This window comes from Falco rusticolus, chromosome 3 (assembly GCF_015220075.1).
Source record: "Falco rusticolus isolate bFalRus1 chromosome 3, bFalRus1.pri, whole genome shotgun sequence".
In the NCBI taxonomy this organism is placed as follows: Eukaryota; Metazoa; Chordata; class Aves; order Falconiformes; family Falconidae; genus Falco; species Falco rusticolus.
The window spans coordinates 13072704-13090820 of record NC_051189.1 but is presented as its reverse complement, the minus strand read 5'-3'; the positions used below and the strand labels follow the sequence as shown (position 1 = coordinate 13090820).

Below are 18117 nucleotides of genomic sequence, written 5' to 3'. Positions count from 1 at the left end.
AAAAACTTCTTTGGTGGCGTCTGAAGACTGCATAGGGTTTGTACATCACTTCAGCTAAGCCACTCCTACAGAGCACAGCAAACTAAACAAAATTTAAAAATAAATAAAGTGGGTGCTTAGGGCAGCAGGGGAGGCAATGGGTGCACGGGCCAGGTCAAGGGCATGGACCAAAGAGCCAGCGCAAGCTAATACCACAAATACCAGTGAGAGTGAGAGCAAGGTCTCGTGAGCAGATCCTCCTGCTGCCCCACTGCTCCCATGGCAGAGAAGACTGCACTGTGGCAACTCACAACCTGCAGCGGGTCTCAGTTTCTTACCCGTCATGCTAACGGCAGATCCAACACTTGACAAGCACTTAGCTGCTGTCATAGATACCCCCAGTCAATCCTCTTATCTTATAAAGATAGTAAAAAATAATTCCCCAAGCAGGTTTTGCCATCACAACCAACCCAAGAAAAATTTCAGCTTTCCTTTTAATAATGTTTTCACAACTAATTCCTAGTAAATTAAGCAGAATTGCCTACTGGAGAGCTGATCTATAGCAAGCAAAGATTTTAAGAGTCTGCAATTAAGAGACCAGAATTTGGGAAATATCATTCAAAATTAAACACATCCACCCAAGGCAAATAAACAGTTCTTCAATGCTAGCAAGTAAAATATTTTCTAATGAGAAGCTATTTCTCTTCATTCTTGTCCCAAAGCTCTAAATCCATTTTTAAGTATGAACATATTATATGAATAGGACATTCTTGATGGCACTGAACGGCTGAGGTTAAGGGGCCAAAAACTGCAGAACGGGACTGAAGGCTGTAAGTCTTTTCACACACAGCTGGAACTAGAGCGATGAATCGGAAAACATTAAAGCTGCCCACAGGGTACGACCGCTTTGCGGCCGCCCCTCCAGAGGCATCGCGAGCCTGTGGCCCCAGAGCTGCCCCAAATGCTCCCAGCCCCTCCGGCTCCCAAGACAACCTTACAGTTTCGGTGCTCTCACACCAACGGTTTGCTCTGTACCTTCTGCTCCTTCCCCCACAACAAGTTATTTGCTCTCTGCAATGACAAACACAATGTCCGGAGTAATCGAGACGTCGTGGCAATCTGGTGAAGCTCCCACTGACTGCAAAAGGGGAACGTAACCCCAGTTTTCAGGAAGGGAAATAAGGAAGACCTGGGGAACTACGGTTGGTCAGTCTCACCTCCGTGCCTGGCAAGATCACAGAGCAGATCCTCCTGGAAGCTGTCATAAGGCACACGGAAAATAAGGAGGTCATTGGCTTCACTAAGGGCAAGTTGTGCCTGACAAATCTGGTGGCCTTCTATGCTGGGGCTACAGTGTTGGTGGACGAGGGAAAGGCAACTGATGTCATCTACCTGGAGCTCTGCAAAGCATCTGACACTGTCCCGCATGACATCTTTGCCTCTAAACTGGTGAATGTGGACTTGACAGATGGACTGCTCGGTGGACAAGGAATCGGCTGGGTGGCTGCACTCAGAGTTGCGGTCAATGGCTCAATGTCCAAGCAGAGGCCGGTGACAAGCGCCGCTCCTCAGGGGGCCGTACTGGGACCAGTGCTGTTTAACACCTTTGCTGGCAGCAGCAGGATTGAGCACAGCCCCAACAAGCTTGCCGACGACACCGAGCTGTGTGGTGCGGCTGACGCGCTGGAGAGAAGGGATGCCATTCAGAGGGACCACGACAGCTTGAGAGGTGGGTGCGTGTGAACCTCATGGAGTTCAACAAGGCCAAGGGCAAGGTCCTGCACCTGGGTCGGGGCAACCCCAAGCACAGACACAGGCTGGGCAGAGAATGCATTGGGAGCAGCCCTGAGGAGAAGGACTTGGGGGTGCTGGTGGACAAAAAGCTCAACAGCACCCGGCAACGTGCGCTCGCAGCCCACAAACCCAACCGTGCCCTGGGCTGCACCACCAGCAGCGTGGCCGGCAGGGCAAGGGGGGGGTTCTGCCCCTCTGCTCCGCTCCGGGGAGACCCCACCTGCAGCGCTGTGTCCAGCTCTGGGGCCCCCAGCACAAAAAGGACACAGACCTGTGGGAGCGGGGCCAGAGGAGGCCACGCAGATGCTCAGGGGGCTGGAGCACCTCTCCTGCGGGGACAGGCTGAGAGAGTTGGGGTGGTTCAGCCTGGAGCAGAGAAGGCTCTGGGGAGACCTTAGAGCACCTCCCAGTACCTGAAGGGACCCACAAGAAAGCTGGGGAGGGGCTTTGTACAAGGGCCTGTAGCAATGGGATGGGGGGAACGGCTTTAAGCTGAAAGAGGGGAGATTTAGATCAGATATCAGGAAGAAATTTGTTACTGTGAGGGCAGCAAGGTGCTGGCAGAGGCTGCCCAGAGCAGCTGTGGGTGCCCCATCCCTGGGAGCTCAAGGCCAGGCTGGACGGGGCTGGGAGCAACCTGGTCTGCTGGGAGGTGTCCCTGCTCGTGGCCAGGGGTGGGACTGAGGGGTCTTTAAGGTCCCTTCCAACCCAAAGTGTTCTGCAATTCCTGGCCCAGTCCAATGTGTTTGATGCCTTTTCCCTATGCGAAACCCCTTCAGGGCCCTTCCCCGACAAGAGGGACTCCAGTCAAGGTCTCTGCCCTGTTTCTGATGTTCCCGCTCAGGACAGCTGCAGCCTGTCGGGTAACTCTCTCCACATGCAGCCCAGCAGCACACAGGGCTCCTGCCTGGCAGGATCAGCACTAGCTCCTGTCCTCCTGCCGAGGTGCCATTGTCTTTGCACAGCAAAGACCCCAAAGGCCGAAGACCAAGCAAGAAAGGAAATCAGGAATCTGACTTCATCGAGATCCTACTAAAAAACCCAACAGGCTATCGCTGCCCAAAGCAGTGGCGAGGCCAAAAGAGGGACATATCGCGCAGCAATGGAAAGAGGGTTCAGGATCCATCCCCCCCATAGACCTCTTCAGCTGCTGCTGTAACCGCTGTGGCTCTTCTTTAGGTGCACAACATGCCAGCACGGCGCAGAGCATCATGTCCAGCTTGACCCAGGTTGCAACGAGACAATGATGGATCCTGATATCTCCAGATACTTTTTACAGACCTGTAGCATTGCAGACACCTGGATACTGAATAAAAGGCTGAAGAATCAGGTGTGGCGGGTGCAGAACCAGCCCCAGCTCTGAGAGTGTTGGACGCACGATGCACTAGCAGTCAGTCCTGGCTTAAGCAAGTGTCCTTCTGCTTACACAGCCGTGTGGCAAAAGAGAGTGGAGAGACAATGCCAAGGAAAACCTACGCTACCAGCCAAACCACCTGCGTGGTGCAGGGGACTGATTGTTCCAAAAAGCAAAGCACAACAACAAAAAAAAGCCCACTTCTGCAGAGCGATTTCTGGGCTGGATCGGCCACTGGGCCTGGCGCATGCCGTGGATTTGTAAGTAGCTGTCGAAGCATGACAATGGCATCCAGGTGGGAACAAGCGGCTGTGGATGGAGACAACCCAAGCAGGACAGCTGCCAAACTGCAACCCCCGCAGCCCGAGGCAGTCTGGTGCAACTGCTGAGCAGGTTTCTAAAGGAACTTTCTACTGAATTTCTACTCCAGACCTCGGTAAATCTTCTAGACATCATTCAAAAAAAATACACAGACCCAGACAGCCAGGGTAACGACAAGGTAACTTTTGTTAATGAGTGAAGAAGGCTGGTGTACCCAGCATCTGCACGTTACTATCTCAAGATAAATTTGAGTAAATAAAGATTAATTTTTCCACCAACCTCTGCTACGGTTTGCGCACGCAAGTTTGGTTTTGCTTTCTCTCCACAACGTAGAAATGGGGAGTACCAACACAGGGGCACCAACACAGGGCCCAGGACCTTCCTCACACCCCCTCCGCCTCCTCCAGACACAAATGGGGGCTGGGTCAGGGGAGAAAACCACACTTCACCGGCACGGATTTGCCTCTACGTGCCTTTATCTGTGAGGTAGGACCAGACCCTGGCAGCTCCCCCGAGGCCCCAAGCAGGTGGGGAGGTGCCGGGCCTCACCCCCCACCCACTGAAACGGCGTTTCTCGGTGGTCGGAGAGACCTTCCAGGCCGTGTCTGGGGGCTGGAAAGGCCGCTCAGCTCTTACGTGTGTCCGGGGGGGCGAGCTGCCACCGGGGCCTTCCTCCTCCTCCACCTCCTCCTCCTCCTCCTCCTCCGAGGTGCTGTCGCTGCCCGAGTCCTCCAGCCCCGAGTAGACACTCTCCTCGCTGTCCGTCAGCTCCTCGCTCTCCCCGGCAGGACACGACTGGAAGGGAACGGGCCAGGGGAGCGCGTTAGCGGCCCTCGCCTCACGGAGGGGCCGGGCCGGCCCCCCTGCAATGCCAGGGAACCCGGGACCGGACCGGGCCCCCTCGAGACGAGGCCAGGCCCCACTAGGCACCACCGGGACCGGGCTGGGACCCCCAGAACAAGGCAGGGACCGGGCCGGGCTCCCCTCCCCGCAGTGCCAGGGATCCCCCCGGGACCGGGTTGGTCCCCCCCCCAGGACAAGACCGGGCCCCACTAGGCGCCACCGGGACCGGGCTGGGACCCCCAGAACAAGGCAGGGACCGGGCCGGGCTCCCCTCCCCGCAGTGCCAGGGATCCCCCCGGGACCGGGTTGGTCCCCCCCCCAGGACAAGACCGGGCCCCACTAGGCGCCACCGGGACCGGGCCGGGACCCCCGGAAGAAGGCCGGGACCGGGCCGGACCCCCCCGCAGTGCCAGGCCCCCCCGGGACCGGGCCGAGCCCCACCGCCCCCGTAACCATGGCAAGGCGCGCCCCGACCTGCTCCATGGCTCCGTCCCGCGACCCCGCGTGCGCCGCCGGCCGCGCCGCGCACCACGTGCGCGCAGGTCAGAGGTCACGGCACCGCCCCCCCTTCCCGCCGCCCCCGTTCCCCGCCCAGACCCAGCAGCGCCCAGGCGGCGGCACCGGGGCAGGGGCCCGCGCTCCCAGTGGCGGCGGGGGGGGGGGGGGGGGTAGGGGGGGGGGGGGGGGGATTTGAGGAGGGGTCAAAGGGGAGAGGTGACTCGGCGCGGCGCGCATGCGCACAGCGGGAGCGGGGCGGCGCACTGCGCTTGCGCGCGGGCCGAGCGGGCAGACGCCGCGGTCGCGCCGGGGGGACGGCGCACGCGCAGGCGGGGAGGCCCACCGCGGCGGCGGGGGCGCCGGCCGGGGGGGCGCACGCGCGCGGGTTGCCGACAGTGACGTCCCGAGTTGGGGGCGTGTCCCCGGCGCACAGGGGGCGGGGCTACGCATGCGCGCCGCGGCGCCGCGCGCGGGGGCCCGGTCTCGGAGGCGTCCCAAGATGGCGGCGGCCATGCTGGGCCCCGGGGGTTGCAGTGCGCAGGCAGCGGCCCGGCCCCGCGGCGGCGGCCGCCGGCGGCACTGAGCCCCGCGCCGCCCGCCCGCCTCGGTCCGCCGCAAACCCCACCTGGCGGCGGCTTCCCGGGGGCGGGGGGCGCCGGCGCGCCGCGACCTGCCCCGGGGCCTGCAGCCGGGCCCTCAGGGCGCAGCGGCGGCTGCCGCCATGGAGGGGCCTGGCGCGGCGGCGGTAGGCGCCGGCCCCGGCGGCAGTAACGTGCCTGCTTTCCTCACCAAGCTGTGGACCCTGGTGGAGGATCCCGACACCGATTCGCTCATCTGCTGGAGCCCGGTGAGTCCCGGTAGAGGGGACGGCGGCGAGCGAGGCCCCCGGGCCTGGCTCCCGCGGGCTTCGGGCGCGGCCGCGGCCTCCCCCCGCCTCGGAGCGACGTTCCCAGCCGCGGGCCTGCGCCGCGCTCTGTGCTGGTGTGTCACAGCATCGCAGCGGTCCCCGTGACGCTCCGGGCCTCACAGCAGCTCCTGCACGCTCCTAATTAGAGGTGCTGCCTCTTTCCCCTGCGGGTGTCCTGCCCGTGCAGCTCATTACCCCAACTGCAGTACCTCGTGGGGAAATGAGCTATCCCTTGTGCTCAGGGAGGCAAAACACAGCGTCCAGGCGCTCCTCTAACTGTTCCCAGCGTAGGGGATGCTCCGTGGCTTTCAGCCGTGTCATTATTGCAACAGGAGGACAGCCTGTGCTGTTTCTGTCGCAGTTTGTGGTTGCACCAGTCATGCAAGTCCCATTTTTCCATCTTTTTTAGCTGCCTGGGGAAGCTTAAGCTTTGTCTAAAAGATGGTGATATCTGGAGCCAGATGCCACAAGCATTTGTTTTTCGGAGGCAGTTACATCTGTGGTGTTTACTGGAGATTAAAGGGAAGAAGTTTTTTGCTGTTAGGTTCTTAACCTGGCAGCCCAAACAGTTAAGTAGAAATAGGTTCCTGTGAATACCCTGTTACTCTGCTTCCCGTACTGCCATATTGCCTTATTTCAGCCACAGGTCAGATGTTTGCTGCTAAAGGTATTGAGTGAAGAGAAGCACAGTAGTATTGGTAGAAGCAAGGAAGGGCTGCCATAGAGAGGTTTGACTTCAGGTGGGCATGAGGAGCTAAGACAAGTGGAGCTGCCTCTCAGGTTAATAAAACGTGAAAGATAAGGACCAAAATAAAAGCAGAAACGTGCTGGGCATGGTTTTTCGAAACCCGTGGTGGTAGCTGCTCTCCACCAACTCAAACTGTTTGCTTATCTGACTCAATGTGGCAGTAATGAGATGAAAGACCTGTGCTGTCTGTTTGCTGCAGATATTGCATTGCTCTTAACTTTGCAAGTCATCGCCTCTGAACTAACGCCTTGCCCTGTTACTAGAGCAAAGAGAGGTTTAATGCCTTGTGCTTAATGAGTCTGTGTTCAGTTTTGTGTTGCTGAAACATTGTGAGAAGTTGCATTTAGGGGCAGGGGACGAGTGTCCTTACTCCATTCCCCACGCCACTGGGAACTGCAGCGCACAGGAAGGTCACCTGGCTCCAGGGGGTGGGTGTGAGAGACGACGTGGGAACACTGTGAAAACTTTGGGCCTCTGAGTGCAGGCAGGTTTGCTGTTTGGTGTTTTAAGGTAAGCTGTGCCACTGGGGAGGCAGAGTAATACCCACGGGATTGGTATCTACATGCAGTCGGTATGCTTTTGCAAACAGGTGTATATATATATATAATTTGCTTATGTTGACAGGTAAAGAAAGTTGCCTACGTCTTTACATTTCTCCTTGCCCAAAAGATCTTGGCAAGTATCCTGAGTGAGGAAGGGAAGAGGTGCTGGTGTTGGGGCTGGAGTTGCCCTTTGGGAACTTTGGAATTCTTCTTTGGGGTTATTGCTCATCAGGACCATTTTGGTTTGTAGCATGACTATCCCAAGCTTTACTTAGCCCACCCAGGGGGCAAGGGACCTGCAGTTGGTAGGTGAGAGTGAAAAGATGGGAAAGGGAGATTCATACACTGGTTTTGCCTCTGAGCACGTGTGCTGGGTGAGGTACATGTTTGCTGTGGGGTGACAGTGAGCAGTGTGATAGCTTGGACTGAAGTTCTGCCTGAATTAAAACTCTATTCCAAAGCAACTTTGCCAGCCTGATAGATTTTTTTTTTTTTTTTAAGCCCTTTATACTCTTGATAGGTGGATGAATCTTCTAGGTCTTGGCAAGAACTATGGAAGCATGGTCTGGATGGATACAACTTAAAATTTACTGTTAAGTCTTAGACTCTGATGATCTGCACTTTGGAAGCAGGGTTCTGCCTGTGTGGAATGGCTGTGTCAGATGCCTGAGCTCCTTGTTATTCCTAGTGTTGAAAGTAAATATGGTGCAAGTCAATGGAATCTGTGAAGTCTTGGGGAAGGATCGGGTCTTCCCCTAAGTAGTTCTCTCACTTTTTGTTGTTGTTGCTGCTGCTGTTGTTAATACAGACTGCGATACAGAAACAAAGTAGGTGATTATCCTCAAGCTTACTTGGGTAATCAGCTTTGTTTTAATTTCCTTTAGTAATAGATGGAAGAAACAAAGCTGTAGGGGTTCCGGAATACGGATCTCTAAGTGGCTGCAGAAAGGAAAGGGATCTTTTATGTGCATCTGAGGAGAAATCAATTCAGTAGAAAGCATAAAAATAAACATAAAGGGGAGGTAAAGAAACACAACAAACTTCCAAAAATATGTGTGTTCTAATTCGAATCCTTTGAAGGTAATATCTTCAAATTTTATTTGTGATTACATGGCACACTTTTTCCCCCCTGAGTTTCTCAACTTTTAAAAGTCTCTTGTCCCTACAGCTAACACCAATGATCTAAACGTCCCTAGGTGTCGTCACTGCAAATCTGAAAGGCAGAGTGGGGTTTGGGCATTTATCATGTCCTCAGCATCAGAGGCTGTGACAGCTGGGTTTCTGCCCTGCCTCATCCATAGATCCCGCCCTGTTTTCTCAAGTGTAAGGTTGCCACTTTGTGTTCAGAGACTCTTGGATTTGCTAATCACAGAGACCGAGAGTATTGTGGGAAAGTACCACAGCATACTTGCACTGTCACCAAAGCCTCTCTTCAGTCTTGGGCAGCCTGCTGAGCTGTATTTTCCAAAGGCATGCAGATAGAAATGCATTTTCCTCATTGTTTCAAATCAGTCAGTACTCTTCGTGTCTAAAGATGTGATGGCACCCAGCGGAATTGCTGGGCAGGAAGTTTAAAAGGCAAATCTCTCGTAATGTCGCTCACAGATTGTGTAATTGCTCCCCACAATGATGGTGCACAGGCCAAAACCGTAGAAGAATTTGAGAAGAGTTCAAGGAGGGTGGATTGTTTTCTTACAAAACACGATGTCTGGATATAATTTCTGCCCTCAAAAGTACCAGTGCTGCTGTTTGCTGGTATAAGTTTGTTAGGGAAGGTTGATGTTGTCTTGCTTAGACTTTTCCCCGAGTGTGTGAGGTGGTAACTTGTCTCTCTGGACCTTGGTCTGACCTGGGACAGAAGGTCATGTTAACTCTGCAGCAGATTTCTCCATTGAAAAAAAACAAATTGCAGTACATTTAGGATATAAATAACATGACTAATTGAAGACTAGTTAATTTGTGACATTATTTGCTACATTTACCTCCCTCTCCAAGGCATGCACTTACCTTGACTAGGAGTTAGGTGCTGCCGAAGAGTGCAGACCATCTTTGCCTCTCTGCTAGGGATCGTTGGGCCTCAGTGAACAGATTCAGCTTTTTGTCCTCTATGGGTTGGGTGTTTCTGGTTGGTTTGCTGTGCCCCACCCCTCACGCCCCACCCCACCCCGGATATTTTTCTGTTGAACTGGTGGCTTTTAGTGACTCATCCTGCTGCCATTACTGCCAGAGGTGATGGGAAAAGCGTACCTGGGGATGGTAGGAAGAGGGGGGACAACCTTTGATGGTAGCAGCCACCTGTTTAAATTGAGTTAGTTGGAGGGTGGACAGCTTGTGAATCTCTGCCAGGAGATGCTCTGAGGAAGCAGCACTGCATTTGCTCTGGTCTTAAGAGAAGCTTCTTCTTAGTTATCTGGCTGCTGTCATGCATAGACCTCTGTTCTGGCTTGGCAGGCAGCTCTTGGGTCAGTGCTGAACCTTCCCCACCTGCTTCCCTTGTGCTTGCTGTAGCACTTGTCCTCTTCTTGGTGAACAGAGCTAGTGAAAAGCTCAGAGGAGTGCCAGAGCCAGGAGAGCAGGGGAACGAAGCTGTGCCCACTTCAGTGTCAGTACCTTGGCTGCTTCTTTGGCTCATTTATGTGACATCTCACCCTGTCTGCTGGTGATTTGACACCCTCCTCTTCCCTCCTGGCAGCCCCGAGTCTCATCTGGATCCAGTGAGCTGTTGTAGAGGGAGCTGAAGATGTGGTGCTTAGGGACATGGTTTGGGGGGCTTGGCAGTGTTAATGGTTGGACTTGATCTTAAGGGTCTTTTCCAACCCATATGATTCCATGTTTCTGTTCTAAACTGGCAGAAAATTGGGTTTGCTTTTACTTCCACAGTCTGGTGTGTTCTGGGCTTGGGTGAGCGTAAGGGCCAGCAAAGGTGGGTCAGGGCCACTCCTCGGCATCACAGGGTGCTAAGATTGGCGTGACTGCAGGTGAAACTGTGGCTGACAGTGGAGGTGTACAGCATAGCCCCAGTCATCTCACAGTGGCTAATTACAGCAGCTCTAGTGGTAGTTTTGGCCCCTCCTAAGCTAAGTCATCTCAGCAAAAAGGCAAGTAGACGGCTGCACAAGAACGAGCAGGGCTAGGGGCCGCCTCGGTGGTGGTGGGTCCATCCATCAGCACAAGCTGCAGCGTGCCATGCTGCTCCCTGGGAGGCTTGGAGATGCAAGAAGCTGGGGGCAAGGTGGGGAGAGGTATGTTTTCTCTCACTCTGCCTGGGTTGTCCTGTCGTTGGACCCTCTGCTGAGCCTGTCATACCTGCTGAAGTGAAAGAGCCGAGCTGGTTCAGAGGGGTCCTGGGTGCTGAAACTGGTACAAGGTACATGAGGGACGGAGCAAGACCTCCCTTTTCTTGCAGTTGTTGCCCGTTTTCTGGCTGGCCCTGCATCCTGTGAAGTTGTGCCTGTGGAGCATCATCTGCTAGAGGGAGGAGGTCCAGGCTTGTAACGCTTTGCTGTTAACGTTACTCATCTTGAAACAAGCCTCAGATTCAGAGCCATCAGCTCAGTTCTCCTCATTTGGGGAACAGCAACAAAAGAGGTGGGGAGGGAGGGTGTGGGAGAACACACAGAAGCTCCTGACCGGGAGAGTCAGGAGGAAGCCATGCAATTCAATATCCCACTCTTGTCCAAATCTTAAGCCTTAATTTAGAATATACTGAGCTTAGGCTGGTGGAGCCTGAGCATCAGTCCTTGTATCAACAGTCTAAAGCTGTTACAAAACTCCGTGGCAAACCCTGTGTCCCCATTTCTGCAGCAGCAGAAGCCCGAATTCCAGTACCAGAGAGTCCATGTGGCGAGGCACGGGGTGCTCCAGCCAGGCTGTGGTTGTTAGTCCGGATCAGTCCAAGCGTACAAGTGACCCTGGGGCTTGCCCTGATTTAGACCTAGGAAGGTGGCTGGGCTATTTGAGAGGGTGACTCAGACTTTGAAAGCAACCACACGTGGAAGGGTGAGCCCTCCATGGCATGCTGATCTTCAGCAAAGTATGAGTGAGGTGCTGTTTCCATGCAGTCATGTCTCAGTCTGATGGCTCTGTTAATGCTCTTGGACAGTGGAGGGGAGCAGAGCGCATGAAATAACCTCATCAGCAGCTTGTTTTGCCTGTAAACATGCGCACGCTTTCTGCACAGCTTGCCAAATTCAAGGCCGGCTCTCAGGAGGTCAGTGCCGAGGTCCTCGCCTGCGCTAGGAAAATGACTTTGCTGAAACTGTCTGTCACCGGTTTGGTCCTTCAAAAACGCTGGAGACTCCTGGTGGCTTAACTCTTGGTGTGTGGGGGACCCCGCTGTCCTTCCTGCTGTTCTCAAACACCAGTGTCATCTCAAGGCAAGGTGATTGCTTTGGTGAAGTATGGCACAGAAAATCTGAACGCGTAGCTGGAAATGAGGAATGTGCAGAAGAATTACAGTACCGGCATGCTTCTGATCTATGAAGTTCTGATTTATGGTCTGTGGAAGTTAACTGAAAATGGAGGAATCGGAAAGAGGAAGGGTTTATAGCTGCCAAGCAGCAAATAGGGAAAATGTGATGTTTTGTCTTGTATTTAATCCTGTGCACGCATAGATAATAGCAGCTTTCATAGTTTTGCAAGCAGGAGTTGATCCAGTGTAGCATATAGGGTGAGGGTTTATGAAAGGCACTGGGCTTTTAATAAAATAAAATTTAACCATTGTTCAGAGCTTTTGTGTTTGAAATATTTTCAAATTCTGTTTGCAATGGAAATTCAAAATAAAACTTACTCCTCTAAGCATGGTGATCAAAACACTGCATATTTTTCCAGGGCAATGATAGCTGTAGCGTTGGATTTCCAACTGAATTTAAATTCAAGAATGTGTACCTTTTAAAGGTGCGGGTTTTTATCTCATTTAAGCTAAAAGCTGCATTTAGAATCACAAGGTGAAGGTCCAGGGTGTTAGGTAGGAGGTTAAAGTCAGAGCTTCAAGAGGAGCACTTGATGGAAAACCTCTACTTGGAGCCTAAGAGTGCTGGTAGCCAAAAGAGCTGGAACTGCTCTCAGTGCTGCTTGGAAGAGACTTTGAGGTGGTAATCTGCTGACACATTGCAAAACTGGATATTCAGAAACCCTCCTTTGAATGAAACCTTGGCTTTTCAAGGTTTTGATTGTACCTTTTTCCTACATAAATAACTTTGCCAGCTTTTTGCATACAGGTGACATTGCTTGTCTGCTTCCTGAATGGCACAGGAGTGCTTGGACCGCTTCAAGGAGCAGTTTTCCAGTACAGGGATGTTTTTCTGGTGAAGGCTGTGTAGCAGTGGTTCCGTGCTTGTTTACACCAGGCGCTTCGTTTCTTTCCAGTTTCATTTCTTGTGCTCTGGTGGCGGCTGGCAAATCTAACCACGTGCTGCTGCGACGGGATCGCTCGGTTTTGGCCACAGGAATCCTGCCCCATGTTTGAGCTGACTCTGGCTCTTGTCAGAGCCTTTAGTGGACCGCCTTAAGGCACTAATACTTGATTTTCTGTTTTCTGCTGTGTCAGGGTTAAGGCTGCTCATGGAGGTGTTCGGTGGGAGCTGCTGCTGGATGAGGGTGGGTGCAGATGTGGACGATGGGGCCGGGGAGGCAGAGCAGCCCGCTCTCCTGTGCCAGCAGCGAGTCATGCCGTAGTTCCTTGTGCCTCTTGGGAGCAGGAGAGAGATTCAGATCAACTGTATAAACTCGAGCATGGTGTGTTTCATGTGGTGGCCGAAGTTGCTAATCAGAACAATGCAATCAGCGTTTGGGTCAGCTTGATGCAGAGCTTGGAAAAAAACTTTTATCGCGGTAGATGTCAACCATTTTCCCCATTTTTCTGCATTTTGCTCATCAGAGAGGATAAGTGCACGGAAAGCTAAAACGTTAGTTACAGCTGGTGATTAACATGAATTACTTCAGTGGTTGATCTGTTGTGGAACTTAAAAATCCAACTCTGGATCCCACATTAATTATATAAATTCCTAGATAAATAAAATCTACTGCAGGTGCCATTGTGCTATTTGGTATGCCTTCCTCGCCAGTGTTATTGATAACAGGGGCTGAGGACTTTTCTCAGCCTCACTCAATGAAAACTTGTGGTTTGTCCCACAAAGGAGTGATTATTCCTTGCCTTTTTCTAGGTTTAGGGTATTCCTCATGTTTTTCTAGATTTAGGACTCCCTGGTCTCACCCAGGAGGATTTCTGTTCTTGCGATACCACTTCCAGCACAGCGTGCTTTCACTTTCAGTTATAAAGAATGGTGAACAGCCAATTTTAAATCCCTTTGTATACACAGAAGTTCCTTCTTTACTTTTTTTTTTTTTTTCCATTAGCAATGTATTTTTCACGGGCTGTGCTTTCTCTTCATCTTTAATGTTTTGTAAATAAAAGTGCAGATGTCTTTGCTTAGCTCGGAACGCTCATCTACGTGACTCCAGTAACTGCTGCACAGAAAATGTGTTGGCTGTAGGCAGGTAAGAACTAACACAAGATCAGCAAGTGAGGAACCAGCAAAAAAGAAAGCAAATGTGTTGTTTGAAAATACTTTTGTTACATTTCAGGTGAGGTTACTAGCTGGGCTCCCCAGGGTTCATGGGGTCTGTCTGCTGTAGTTGTTCTAATAAAGATTGGCTTCTGATGATGTTGGCTTAACAAAGGCCCAGCTGTGTGAAGTGAAATGAATAAAGTGGGAAGGCTGGTATCGCAGAGCCTTATCTTGCAGGGAGGCTTGAGTCAGTCCTGAAAAAAGACTTGCCTTTAGGAGTGGTGTGGCCCTGTGCATGTGAAGTGCAAGGTCATGCAAGTAAATTATTTTTGCTATCTTCTGGGAATTCATTAGTTATGCCCACAGGTGGTTGTTTCTTTTCCTGCTTCAAAACCAAAACCACACTTTGAAGGTTTTCTTTTTTTATGTTTGTGTGTGTGTGAGCTCCGTTACCTGATCTGATCCACAGTGTGGTCCCCAGAAACCGGCTGGGTTTTGGCAGCACTGCATTTGAGTTGGGAACAAGCAGTAGTGGTGCCTGAATACATTAAGCTGATACTTTGATGTAGTTTAGCAATATGAAACTATGGTCTGAAAGTTTTATTTCCTCAGCCCAGCAAAAAAAATGGCTGGGAAGAGATAAAGCCTAAATGAACGGTATCATGTGGGTGTGAGCTTCCCTTAATGAAAAATTGTAAGTAAAAGATAAGAAGGGGGTTGGGTCTGCGCGCTTGTAGGCCTTGTGGCATCACAAAAGAAGTCTCAAGGTGGGGGTTGGAACTAGATGATCTTTAAGGTCCCTTCCACCCCAAACCATTCTGTGGTTCTATGGAGACTGAATAAATAACATGAATGCAGTTGTGCTGCAATAGCTTGGGGCCAAACCTGGTCACCCTCAAGGTCTCTTCATGTCCCTTACCGTGTGGATAAGCAAGCTGCTGCTCTATTCCCTCCTGCCCTGCTAGCTCTTCTCCTGCAGGATTCCTCACTTGTTTGTGCCTTCCCAGAAAGTCTGCCTGTAGTAGGAGCCAGTGGTGCTCTGCCATGCTTGAGCAGACCGGGGCCAGCAAGCTGAAGAAACAGTGTTATCGTTTAACAAAACAAAACAAAATTATCTTCAATCCATCCGTTCAGTCGGCAGTTTGTCTGTAGATGCTAAAAAAGACCTAGTGTTGATCAACAGCTTTGACCTTGGTTCTGCCAGTGCTGTGCATGTGATGGAGGGATTTTTCTGGTGGAGTGTCAGAAAACTTCCGTCCTGCTCTGCTGATGTCTGAACTCTGGGTAAACTGATAAAATTTCACCTTGGCAGTTGTTTGTGTTAAGTCCCCTTGTGTATAAGATTGTCAGCACCTTACAGGTTTGTTTGGATTTTTTTTCTTGTGAGCGAAAGCTCGTCTCTTCCACACCGTTCTGTGTACACAAGAGGAATGCAGTCAGACCTCAGGTGGTGACAGGTGTCTAATCGTGGTGTGGATGAGCTTCATGAAAAGTCAGTCTTCAAAAAGTCGAGTTTCAAATCTCCGTGCTGGAAATGATGACCTGTTTAGCTTTTTGGACTGGAGCAGGATTCTCTTTCCATCACGCCGAAGCTGGAAATAGTGCAGTGATTGAACATAGCTCGCGCACAATCAACACCAGCATGTGCTCTTTCTGTACAGTGGCAGGGAAGGAGAATTTCTTTCCTAGAATTACATGTTTCCCAAATGTAACATGAAGAGTCTGTAAACTGTTTCCCACAGAGGCGAACACATGGCTGCGGGAGTCTGGGTTTGTCGCACGCAGCCTGGATTACTGAAACTCAGTGATGGTAACAGCGTGGTTTCTTGAGCAGCTGAGCTGGTGTCGTGATCAGCCCCTCTTTGTCCTGTCTCCAGTGCTTATCGGGCTGGCTGTGAACTGGTTCAGCTCCTCACGGGTCCCGTCCAGCTTGAGACGTTCTATGAGCTGTCTGGCCCCACGGGAAACCATTGTAGGTTTCTGAATTATTAAGTTAGATCAGGTCTCGGAGAAAGAAGCAAGACGAATCTGTGGAGCATCATGGTCTGTGCAGGGTGATGAGAGGATACAGCTGAGATCAAGGGGAAGGAGAGAGAGGACAAACTTTTGGTTGCAGCACACCAATGCAGACATTCTGCTCATCCTGCATTATCCCATCCTGGAACTAAATATGATGATGTGCATAGACCTCAGCTAGCATGCTAACCCGCTGTGCCAGCCATCGCATGTACCTTGGATCCACAACTTCCAGTTCCTTCCTTGGAACAGCCTGCTGCTGCTGTCACGGTTGGTATCGACTTTATACACTGAATTTTTGTACTTTTAGTGAAAAGTATGTAAGGATAGGCACCCCTGTGTGGCCTTACCTCTCAAGCAGCTGTAACAGGACAGTGTCCTGTGTCTAGCTGCAGGCATGGTCACCCAAGGTAGTGTACCGATGAGTTTGTGGAAGGTCACACGAAGGCTGGCTTTCAGCTCCCAGTTCATTCTTGTGAAATTGGAAATGTGCTGAATTCAACAGTTCTTAGCACATGCTGAGGATACTTCTAATTGAGTCACTTCGGTTCTTGCTGCTTGGGTCTAGCGACTTCCCGACCACCTTCAGCCCTGCTGGGTACAAATGCTTCCCAGTCCAACGCTGCGTACAGCAGCTGCGCCGCAGTTGGCAGGTGAGTCTCCCCCTTTTAACTGTGTATGGAGGGCGTCTCCTAAACAGTAGGTCAGGTGCTGATAGCAGGAAAGTTTATTTTTTTTAATGTTAAAAGGTGTGTCTTTCAACACTCCTATCTACGGGAAGATGAGGCCAGTGCATTTTGCTTTAAGTCAGCATGTCAGGATTTCTGCTCATAGCAGTGTTTGTACCTATGCTGGTACTGACACAGGGTTGTGGGACTGCATGCATGACTGTGCTGGGGAACTGGTCCTAGTTAAAACTAACTGGACAAAAAATACAGATCATGGAGTAATTCAGGTGAGAAGGGAGTTGTGGTGGTCTCTAGTCCCAGCTCCGGCTCAGTGCAGGGTCTGCTCGGGGGTCAGATCAGGTTGCTCTGATCCTGATCCAGACTCGCTCCTCTGTGCCCCAGCACCTTGTAGGTGATGTCCCCGCTTGTGTCTGCCTTGTGACTATCCTCCGCTCCTGTCTCTCCTTCCCTTGCAGTGCTGCTGGTTCTTGCTGCTCCCCTGACGCCCCGAAGCGGTTTCTTCCCCAGGCTGAACAAGCCTTCTTCCCTCAGCCTCCCCTTTCCAGGCAAGAGCTGTGGTCCCATCGCCACCCTGGTGAGGCCCTCCGCTGAATTCGCTCCAGTTTATCCATGTCTTTGTGGATTTGGGGCCCCAGGCTCTACCCACTGTCCAGGCAGTGTTTAGCAGATGCTGTGTAGAGGGGAATAACCCCTTCCCGTGATCCCCTGGCCACGCTCCCATCCTGCCCAGGTCATTGATTTGCGCAGCCTGGGGTGTTGTGGGCCCCTTCACGCTGCCAGCACGGTCGGCTCTGTCTGCCAGGACCCCCAAGTCTTCTCCACAGCCTGGGCCAGCGGGACAAACTGCTCTTGTTGTGGTGAGACAGAGCGGTTAGTGCTGGGCTGCGGGAACTGAATTTAACAGGGCTGAGTTGCTTACAACAGTTGCTGTGTTTGGAATAGGAGGAATACATGTTTCAGAGTGGGATTCCTGACACCCAGCAAACTTCTGGTGTGAGCCTTCTCTGACCCCAGCACTGCATGTTCTATCCAAATGCTTTATTAATACACGAGCAACCCCTAGGACAGGAACCAGAACCCACAGTTTTGCTCCCTCCACTTCCACCCCTCCTTGGGGAAGTCTCCTGGTTGGCCTTCGGACCAGGATTTCATCTCCTCAGCTTTCTCTTCCTTGCTACTGTGGCTGCACCTCCTGGGAAAGCCACCAGTCCGTGTGCTTCTGAGCCAGGTGTTGGGAGCAGGCTGTGGTGCAGGAGGTATCAGCCTTTTTCCCCGCCAGCTGTCATCTGAACGTCTCTGAAGTTGTCCGTACATCCTTTGAGAAGCCCAGGGAAACCCATCCTGGCAGCTCTGGCTGCTTTAGGCAGGCAACAAGTGCACTGCTACGTAAGCCTTCAGGTGGTTTGGTTTGGTCGAGCTTCTTAGTTGGCACTCATCGTGTACAAACACCGAGTAACCTGCAGGGATGACAGCTCCTGAGCCAATTTGGATCCTGCCACACTGGCACTGGTGCCTGAGGCTGCGGTCGTGTAGTCAGTGCTTTTGCCATGCTAGTGAAAGGCCTTGTTCCATTCTGGTATGGTCCTTTTGCTAGAGATGGCTTCCTTCTTCACTCTCCCCGCCTCCCAAGACATCCATTTGCTGGAGCACTGCCGGAGTTGCTTCCCCAACCTGGGTTCAGCAGCACCTCCAGCAGCAAACAGCCACGATGCCTGGGCCGAGGTGGCAGCGAGGAACTGGGGAAGGCAAGCTGCTTCCAGCCACCTCCATCTGGGAAGTTCCGTGTCTGTCTGACCCTGAGGTGGCCAAGTGCAGCTTGTCTAGGGGCAGAGCTGCCTGGGAAGCAAAGCCTGAGCCCTCACAGGTCACACGCAGTATTTTAAGATCAGTAAGGTGGTACCAGAGCAGAACAGGCAG

General features: G+C 52.2%; 2 protein-coding genes and 1 long non-coding RNA gene across 5 annotated transcripts in view; 1 reads left to right on the top strand and 2 right to left on the bottom strand.

The window, feature by feature from the left end:
• BOP1 (BOP1 ribosomal biogenesis factor) overlaps positions 1-4899 on the bottom strand; it is a 69783-nt gene extending 64884 nt beyond the window's left edge. The window contains exons 1-2 of the mRNA XM_037380904.1: positions 4766-4899; positions 4085-4243 (exon numbers count right to left, since the gene is read on the bottom strand). Of these exons, the coding sequence (XP_037236801.1) occupies positions 4085-4243; positions 4766-4774 (168 nt within the window). The 5' untranslated portion in view covers positions 4775-4899. The remainder of the gene's footprint in view (positions 1-4084; positions 4244-4765) is intronic.
• Positions 4900-5270: 371 nt separating this feature from the next.
• HSF1 (heat shock transcription factor 1) overlaps positions 5271-18117 on the top strand; it is a 72396-nt gene continuing 59549 nt past the window's right edge. Inside the window, exon 1 of one of the 3 annotated variants that reach the window (XM_037379115.1) lies at positions 5271-5636. In XM_037379115.1, coding sequence (XP_037235012.1) covers positions 5511-5636 — 126 coding nt within the window. In that variant the 5' untranslated portion in view covers positions 5271-5510. The remainder of the gene's footprint in view (positions 5637-18117) is intronic. The other 2 variants (XM_037379114.1, XM_037379117.1) reach the window with 2 other exon arrangements.
• LOC119144157 lies at positions 8041-10833 on the bottom strand. Its single transcript, XR_005102974.1, has 2 exons — positions 8994-10833; positions 8041-8835 (listed from the first exon to the last, which is right to left on the bottom strand). It is a non-coding gene; the product is annotated as an uncharacterized LOC119144157 (long non-coding RNA).